This window comes from Poromitra crassiceps (assembly GCF_964638095.1).
Source record: "Poromitra crassiceps genome assembly, chromosome: 7".
Classification (NCBI taxonomy): domain Eukaryota; kingdom Metazoa; phylum Chordata; class Actinopteri; order Beryciformes; family Melamphaidae; genus Poromitra; species Poromitra crassiceps.
The window spans coordinates 29006961-29016960 of NC_139628.1; the positions used below are offsets into that span (position 1 = coordinate 29006961).

At 44.4% G+C, this 10000-nt stretch overlaps 1 protein-coding gene across 1 annotated transcript in view; it reads left to right on the forward strand.

Moving 5' to 3' along the window:
• Positions 1-10000, forward strand: part of LOC310779772 (histone deacetylase 8) — a 66994-nt gene that overhangs the window by 47116 nt on the left and 9878 nt on the right. Inside the window, exon 10 of the mRNA XM_083640267.1 lies at positions 2699-2804. Coding sequence (XP_083496393.1) covers positions 2699-2804 — 106 coding nt within the window. The remainder of the gene's footprint in view (positions 1-2698; positions 2805-10000) is intronic.

The following is a 10000-nucleotide window of genomic DNA, read 5'->3' on the forward strand; positions in this document are numbered from 1 at the left end:
TCACCAAAAGAACAATGATGATTTATTTTGCACAGGATCTGAAAAATGTAAACAGTTTTGCAGGCATTTATTTAGTTTGACAAATGACACCACTAATGACATCACTGGTCCACAACTCAACTCAAATTAACTCTCAATAACTGTCAAACTAAATGAACGTCCGCAAAAACTGTTTACATTTTTCAGATATGTGTGAGATCATGTGTGCAAAATAAATCAGCATTGTCTTTCGGTGAAGTTCTCCTTTAAGACTTCAGCAAATGCACTTATTAATAATTAAGGCGATACTTCTTCAGGATACACATGGAACGTTATCTCAGTAAGTGACCGTTTTATTTGTCGAATGTTTGTGGTATCGTTTTGCAACAGAGCTTCATATACAAATCTAGTTAAGGAGGAGAATAGGTGTTTTCACTCGTCTTGGCCTCAGTCACCTTGACTTGTTCAGTGTGTTTCGCTGAGTCTTTCACAACAGACCCTGCTCGTCCACTGACGCACTTTGTGGTCAGATCTGCTCTCTCTGTTTGTTTTGTTTTCATGGCATTGAGTCACGGCCCGACTGTTCTCTGCGAACGAAAAAAGAAATCTGTATAACTTCTGCTTGAACCCAATTCTCTGGGTTCCCCACCTGTTTTCTGGGCTTGTATTGTTTGAGTTTGGGCCGACGCCTCGTGAAATGCCGGGAGGCTTTTAGTTCTTGCGGAAATTATCTGAAACTATGTTTTTTGTTTTTTTTCATGTCTGTATTGTCCAGACAATATACTAGTTGAGGTCTGAGAGTTTTGTGGTTCTGGTTCTTCTGTGTTCTGCTTCGTATTTCCTCCCAAAGAATGAACCAGACTTGGCCGGTGCATTCTAGTTTGTTTATTTCCACTCCTAGACGACACACTGAGTGTAGAAGATATTAGGAACACATGTTCTCTGCATGCAGCACAGTGACCAGTGGAGTCCAGGTGAAGTGTAGAAGATATTAGGAATACATGTTATCTCCATGCAGCACAGTGACCAGTGGAGTCCAGGTGAAGTGTAGAAGATATTAGGAACACATGCTCTCTCCATGCAGCACAGTGACCAGTGGGGTCCAGGTGAAGTGTAGAAGATATTAAGAACACATGTTCTCTGCATGCAGCACAGTGACCAGTGGAGTCCAGGTGAAGTGTAGAAGATATTAGGAACACATGTTATCTCTCCATGCAGCACAGTGACCAGTGGAGTCCAGGTGAAGTGTAGAATATATTAGGAACACATGCTCTCTCCATGCAGCACAGTGACCAGTGGAGTCCAGGTGAAGTGTAGAAGATATTAGGAACACATGTTATCTCTCCATGCAGCACAGTGACCAGTGGAGTCCAGGTGAAGTGTAGAAGATATTAGGAACTAGGGGTGTCACGATACACTAATTCCACGATACGATACGATACACGATATTGGGTTCACGATAACGATACGATACGATATTTTAACAATATTTTTTTTAACAAAAGTAAATAATTTTTATGTATTTATTTATCATTTATTTAACCATGTGAGTCCCGTTGAAATCGAAACCTCTTTTCAAGGGAGCCCTGGGAAAATACTGGAAAAATAGTCTTTCATTTGAAATACACAAAATACAAAACAAATGCTGTTTTTGGAAATTGTTATTATAATAACTAGAAAACAACATGGAAGATAATGCTTCTCTTGCAATAGAATGTGTCACACTGTCACAAACTAAATGTTTGTTACATGGTGAAAGAAAAATAAAGTATACAATCTATTTCTTAAATAACTCATGCTCAATGGTCCCTAAACTTATGTAATCTTATGTACCCCTTGAGCTGTTTTGCCATGCCAGTAGTAGTCTACCCCCTCACTCATGCGTGTTGATTCTGCTAAATTTGTTCTATTATTATTCAGGAGCAAAAAAAAATTACGATATCATTTTTTTCTGACGATATCGTGACGTTTCGATATCACGATATATCGTGCGACGAAATATCGTGACACCCCTATTAGGAACACATGCTCTCTCTCCATGCATCACAGTGACCAGTGGAGTCCAGCTGAAAGCTACAAGCCCACCTCTCAAGTCCACTTCAGTTAAGGAGAGGGCTTAGAGAGGGATCTTTGCAGGGGAAATCCACTCTTAAACACATGTAGAAAGCAGCTGTTGGTGTACTTTGCATTTCTGGGTCCACTTCGTTTGGTGATTTATTTTTCTCATTTCCACGGCTATCTGGCCAAAGGTAGATGCCATGACATCACTTATCAGGTATTTATCACCTATTTCCATGCCAGTTCTTCACAGGACGAATGGCCTCCACAATTCGTACAGCATGTTGAAGTTTTGAAAAGAGAGAAGAAAGTCAAGGACATCAGGGAGGACCCCTAAACTGACACAAATTAGACCACAGACCCCCATTTGAGAAGATTTTGTTCCAGAGTCCCCCATCTGATAAGATTTTTGCTTTTAGATGTGTATTACATAAAGTGTACGAAACCCATGAGCAAAATAGCCATACGTTCTGGAACCCTCTCAAGGACCCCACTTTATTTGACTACATTAACTGTGTGTGGATGACAGCATCCATTCTAATGGGAGGGGAGGAGATGACCGAAGAAATAATCATTGTAACCATAAATCAGAAAAATCGTATAACAATCGTTCATGTGATCCGTGTGTGTTTGTGTGTGTTTTTGTGTTTGTGTGCACTAGTTCTTCATGGAGTACGGCCCAGACTACTCGCTGGAGATCAGCCCGAGCTGTCGACCAGACCGCAACGACACCAAACACCTGGACCAGGTCATCAGCACCATCAAAGGTAGATGTGTGCGCGCGCGTGTGTGTGTGTGTGTGTGTGTGTGAGAGAGAGAGAGAGAGAGAGAGAGAAAGAGATACACAGAGAGAGAGAGAGAGAAGGTAGAAGTGTGTGAATGTGTCTGTGGTTGGGTTGATAGTAGGGATGCACCAATATATTGGCTGTATATCGCTATCGGCCGATATTGGCCTTGTTGACTGCAATCAGCCATCGGCAAAAAAGGTGATATTCAGCGATTGCAGTGGCTGATATTTATCAGGGGGCTCACATCATTTCTGCCTAGCAACGGCCACTGGTTGGACGCGACTCTGGCTTGACGTCATTAAGTGGGCGGGTGCGGGCTAAAAAGGCTTTTGAAAGTTATTTTTCCCAAAATAATCTTTGTCATGTGACAGTAGGTAGGTTTGTTTGTTTCATAATTACATTTGTCTGATTGAATTTGTGCTCATTCACACAGATGGTGTGATGAAGTGCTCAACGGACTTTAAACCAGTCCACTTATTTGTTTATATTTTTATAATGAACATTTCTTCATTTCCCCGTCACAAAAGGGGTAATAAAAAAATATCGGCTATCGGCCAAATTGCTATTTCAGTATCGGCCCAGAATTTTGCAATCGGTGCCTCCCTAGTTGATGGGAAGGTGGGTGCACAGGTGTGTGTGTGTGTGTGTGTGTGTGTGTGGAGGGGGGGGACATTCACAGGTGTGTGTGTGTGTGTGTGTGTGTGTGTGTGCATGTGTATGTGTTGCACTGAACCCTCTCTCACCTTCGTCCCTTTTGTCTCGCCGTGGCTCTGTCTATGTGTGGTTTCATGTGTCTGTTTCTCTATATGTCTCTGTATGACTCGCTCCTCTGTCTTCCCGGAGTCTCTTAACTTCTCTTTGTGTGTGTGTGTGTGTGTGTGTGTGTGTGTGTGTGTGTGTGTGTGTGAATATTGCGTCGACCCCTCACTCACCCGCAACCCCTTAATCTCAGTCTTGAAGTCTGTGTGTTTCTTTATGTATTCTTTCTGATTTGTTTGTGAATGAGTGTGTGTATGTGTGTGTGTGTGTGTGTGTGTGTGTGTGTGTGTGTGTGTGTGTGTGTGTGTGTGTGTGTGTGTGCTTGTGCCTAGCGCAAGTCTTTTGGTCTGGGCGCTGACAGCCGCAGCCCTCAGGAGAACTGGTCCGACAGGGTGAAACGTAGGCGAAGGGTTGAGCGACGGGGAGACATATTGTCAGGGGAAGGTGGGGAACTCTGAGGCAGACGTCTATATGGAGTTAATTTTCATAAATAGGAGACTGTCTGTGCATTCTGTCAGTAAAGAAATGTGAAATGCATGCAGTGTCTATAATGTGCAGGATCCAGCCTGTTAACCGTGGACTAACAGGAAACCGCCCTTCCCCGCGTCAATGGAATGGTTCAGGATGCTATTTGACACTTACTCTTTCTGTGTGTGTGTTTGTGAGACCGACGGAGAGGCGCTAGAAACCACTGCGGTTTATGGTGAGACCCAGGCCAACGTCTGGTCTCTACACAAGCTTCACATCCAAACGTTTCTTATGGTGAGATGCGAGCGGGAGTGAGACCCAGGCCAACGTCTGGTCTCTACACAAGCTTCACGTCCAAATGTTTCTTATGGTGAGAGGCGAGCGAGAGTGAGACCCAGGCCAACGTCTGGTCTCTACACAAGCTTCACGTCCAAATGTTTCTTATGGTGAGAGGCGAGCGAGAGTGAGACCCAGGCCAACGTCTGGTCTCTACACAAGCTTCACGTCCAAAGGTTTCTTATGGTGAGATGCGAGCGGGAGTGAGACCCAGGCCAACGTCTGGTCTCTACACAAGCTTCACGTCCAAAGGTTTCTTATGGTGAGATGCGAGCGGGAGTGAGACCCAGGCCAACGTCTGGTCTCTACACAAGCTTCACGTCCAAAGGTTTCTTATGGTGAGATGCGAGCAGGAGCGAGACCCAGGACAATGTCTGGTCTCTACACAAGCTTCACATCCAAAAGTTTCTTATGGTGAGAGGCGAGTGGGAGTGAGACCCAGGCCAACGTCTGGTCTCTACACAAGCTTCACGTCCAAAAGTTTCTTATGGTGAGAGGCGAGCAGGAGCGAGACCCAGGACAATGTCTGGTCTCTACACAAGCTTCACGTCCAAAAGTTTCTTATGGTGAGAGGCGAGTGGGAGTGAGACCCAGGCCAACGTCTGGTCTCTACACAAGCTTCACGTCCAAAAGTTTCTTATGGTGAGATGCGAGCAGGAGCGAGACCCAGGACAATGTCTGGTCTCTACACAAGCTTCACATCCAAAAGTTTCTTATGGTGAGAGGCGAGTGGGAGTGAGACCCAGGCCAACGTCTGGTCTCTACACAAGCTTCACGTCCAAAAGTTTCTTATGGTGAGAGGCGAGCAGGAGCGAGACCCAGGACAATGTCTGGTCTCTACACAAGCTTCACATCCAAAAGTTTCTTATGGTGAGATGCGAGCGGGAGTGAGACCCAGGCCAACGTCTGGTCTCTACACAAGCTTCACATCCAAAAGTTTCTTATGGTGAGAGGCGAGCAGGAGCGAGACCCAGGACAATGTCTGGTCTCTACACAAGCTTCACGTCCAAAAGTTTCTTATGGTAAGAGGCAAGTGGGAGTGAGACCCAGGCCAACGTCTGGTCTCTACACAAGCTTCACGTCCAAAAGTTTCTTATGGTGAGATGCGAGCAGGAGTGAGACCCAGGCCAACGTCTGGTCTCTACACAAGCTTCACGTCCAAAAGTTTCTTATGGTGAGATGCGAGCGGGAGTGAGACCCAGGCCAACGTCTGGTCTCTACACAAGCTTCACGTCCAAAAGTTTCTTATGGTGAGAGGCGAGCAGGAGTGAGACCCAGGCCAACGTCTGGTCTCTACACAAGCTTCACGTCCAAAAGTTTCTTATGGTGAGAGGCGAGTGGGAGTGAGACCCAGGCCAACGTCTGGTCTCTACACAAGCTTCACGTCCAAAAGTTTCTTATGGTGAGAGGCGAGTGGGAGTGAGACCCAGGCCAACGTCTGGTCTCTACACAAGCTTCACATCCAAAGGTTTCTTATGGTGAGATGCGAGCGGGAGTGAGACCCAGGCCAACGTCTGGTCTCTACACAAGCTTCACATCCAAAAGTTTCTTATGGTGAGAGGCGAGCAGGAGCGAGACCCAGGACAATGTCTGGTCTCTACACAAGCTTCACGTCCAAAAGTTTCTTATGGTAAGAGGCAAGTGGGAGTGAGACCCAGGCCAACGTCTGGTCTCTACACAAGCTTCACATCCAAAGGTTTCTTATGGTGAGAGGCGAGCGAGAGTGAGACCCAGGCCAACGTCTGGTCTCTACATAAGCTTCACGTCCAAAAGTTTCTTATGGTGAGATGTGAGTGGGAGCGAGACCCAGGCCAACGTCTGGTCTCTACACAAGCTTCACGTCCAAAAGTTTCTTATGGTGAGATGCGAGCGGGAGTGAGACTCAGGCCAACGTCTGGTCTCTACACAAGCTTCACGTCCAAAACTGGACGAAATGGAGCTGAATTATTCATCTTGTTCGGTTCCAGTTTTTTAATTCGAGCACCTCGGAAGAACTGCGGGGTGGCTGCCGGATCTCGTTTCCCTCCAAACCACAGAAGTCAAAACTGTCTTCCAAAACCAAAGATCACAAAAAAATAAAAAAAAATAGTCTTGTCAGTTCGTAGCATGAGATTGGGAGTCCGTCTGTTCGTTCGTGTGTAGCATGAGAGGATGTAGTCTAGGCCCCTCCCCCCGGCTGCACAAGCGAGCGAGCGAGAGAGAGAGAGAGAGAGCGGTTTGGTGGTCGAGAGTGACTGGAGATAGTGAACCGTGAGCTAAAGCTTCTGCAACGTCATCGTCAACGCGACACTCACACAGATTAGCCGATTAACTTGTTAAACTTGCTAACGTGTACAAAACACATCTCCTTCTGCAACCGAGCAACGGATTTCAACACGGTTTGCACCATTGGAATCAGCGTGACCTGTACTTGTTAACGAAGCTCACTGGTGTTTTGAGCCCGTAGTTGCTCACATACGTAGCCTCGTGTCGCCTACTAAACTTGCACCACCTGGGTGTGATTTTTCTATTGGGTTTAGGTTGAGTTTAGTGAGTTATATTTTAACCTCTTTTTTCAGGGATTATTGACTCTGAATGAAGACTCTGATGAAGACTTCTCAGTCTTTCTTCTGGAGCAACTGTGGATCGACTGCCTTGCTCAAGGGAAACCCAACACTAGTGGTTGATGAAGCCCTTAATAGCCGGTCTGGCATTCAAACGTACAAAAGCCATTTCTTGTCTGAAAATCACCCTCCCAGTTCTTCTCCTGCAGCAATGGGCTATTTTCTGGAAAACGAGACCCGGGAGACAAACGATAAACAAACATAAACCGCTACGAAGGCGTCAGCTTTGCAAGTCGGAGGATTGTGCAGCGTGGGTGGACGTTTGCGCTCTCTCCTGAATGGACAGAAGAGAGAGTTATTGTACGTGTAGTGAGAATTTTGGAAGGTCTTTTGGTTTGTGGCTAGCAAGTTTGCCTCCTCTGCCAGACAGACACTTTGGCAAATAACCAGCTAGTGGAGTTCTTAAAAGGGAAGTTGGCTGTGAAGCTGTCAGAATCACCCCTCTGCCACTCTCCACCAGGATGAAAGCCAGTTTCCAGCCGTAGTTGTGGAGCGATTAGAGCTACATGAACTTCAATGCAACAAGTCCACTCAGAAAAAGACAAACGCCCCCTAGGGTCTCTAGGAGGAAAATCACAGGGTGGCTTTAATCCAGATGGATTTATGTTCTTTCATCATATCAGACCTACAGGCTGTCTCGGGGGACGGGACTTTATCCCCTGAAATTCAATTGGGTCTTTTGGCAAACATTAAATCATCGCAACCAGAGGGGTAGAAAGTACCGGTGGTTCCAGTCATAAGGCTTTTATTAGGGGTGGTTGGTGGGGATGGGGGGGGGGGGGTTGGATGGACGGAGGGAATAAAAGAGGAGAAATGAAATGCAGACAAGCCAGAGAGAGAGAGAGAGAGTCCCATCTGCCTCTCCTCCTCTCCTTTTATCAATCCCTCATTCTCTCTCTCTCCTCCCTCGCTCCGCGTTGACATTTATCCCAGGGATCAAATAAACCATTGTGTTAATCATTAGTTAAGTAAGGAAAGATGTCCAAATCAATGCCAATGTCTGACCGCACTGCAGTGGTGAAGGGCGCGGGGGTTGAAAGCCTCCAGTATTTTAAGTATGGAAATATGTCAGTTAAGGCTTTTTAAATTGTAGATTTCTTTTTTATATATATATATAGAATTATACTATGTGACACAGACATGGTTTGAGTTTCCTCAACTAACAACTAAAAGTAAACCATAAGGGGGGGTTGGATGGGGTAGGATGAATTCCCTATTCATTTCTAATAAGGCAAACATGTATACTTCATATATGATGATAGAAATTACTCCTTGCCTCATATGCGTTTGTTGAAATATTTTCATATTTAAATACTTTTAAATATTTTGTCTCCACTTCAGTACGGTACAGTTTGTTTTTTGGTTGATTTACAGCTTTGCCTCTTATCAACTAAGACAAAACAAAATATATTATGTGCGCACATATGTGTGTGTGTGTATTATACTCTCTCTCTCTATATATATATATATATATATTAGGGCTGTCAAACGATTAATTTTATTAATCGTGATTAATCTTGCGATTAACTATAGTTAATCGCGATTAATCGCATCTTTGTATCGCATATTTAAAATGCCATTATTTTGCATTTCAAAGCATTTTTAATTAGATATTAATCATTCTTACCAGTGTGTCATGATTGGGAATCAAATTAATGCAAATAAATGTACTTTGTGATCTTGAATTTTAGATTTATTTTCAATTCAATAGAAGTGGAATGTAGACCGGAGGTAACAATGTCTACAAAATATATCTAGAACCGTTACTTCCGGCGGCGGCGCTGTGGAGCAGTCGAAACACAAAATGACACAGCCGAAGAAGGTTGTGTCTGAGCTGAAAACTTTGGCACTTCCATGAATAATGGCTCGGTATTGGAAACTGTGTATTGATAACGTGTATATCGCGTGAAGCTATTGGAGCCGACCTCACAGTGGTTAGAGGACCCGCGCATCTGAGACTCTGAAGGAAGAATGAGCTAGCTAGCTGGCTGCTAGCTGGCCGCTAGCTACTTTTAGGTGATCGCTCGCCTCAAACTCGATGTACTTCGGTGATATTTTAATTCCGTTTTACACAAGGTGCAAACTACGGCTCTTGACTTGTCCACTGTGCCACTTTGGGAGTTTTTTTTAAGTAAAACGAGCCATTTAGAAACATATTGCTGTCGTTCTCTTCCATGCCTGCATGCACAAGCAGGAGACAGGAAACCGAACGGCTTTACTAAGTAAGTACGGGTGCGACGAAGGGACAAAATAGCGGCATGCGATTAACGCGATTAAAAAAAATAACGCGTTATGGTGGGCCCTTAATCGCATCGCGATTAACACGTTAACGCTGACAGCCCTAATATATATATATATATATATATATATATACTGTACACACACACACACACACACACGTGTGTGTATATATTTAAAAAAAATCTGATTATTCCATGCAGCTCTCCCATACATTATTTTTTATTGTACATATTCACCTTCTTGTATGTGGATGGAGGGATTGTTGACCCCTTCTGTCTTTTCCCTCTTTTTTTCCTGTATCTACTCTTTCTTCCGCTGGGCTCACCCTGTCACATCTGTTTTCTCTCTCTCTCTCTTTCTCTCTCTCTCTCTCTCTCTCTCTCTATCTCTCTCTCTTTCTCTGTCTGTCTCTCTCTCTCTCTCTCTCTCTCTCTCTCTCTTTCTTTCTCTATCTCTCTCTCTTTCTCTGTCTCTCTCTCTCTGTCTCTGTCTCTCTCTGTATGTATCTCTGTCTCTTCTGTCTCCAACATCTACTTCCCCTCAAGTCAGATTTATTCGGAAACGTCTTAAAAAAAACAAGACTGTCACAAAGTGCTTTTCCGGGCAATGTGGACGGACACCAAAACCTCAATGAAAAATGAGAAAATTACAGTTCTGAAGTGTGTGTTTAGGATTTAAAAAGAAAAAAACCTACTAACTTAACTAATACACACACACACACACAGAGACACACACATGAACACAGAGAAACAGACAGTCTACAGTCCA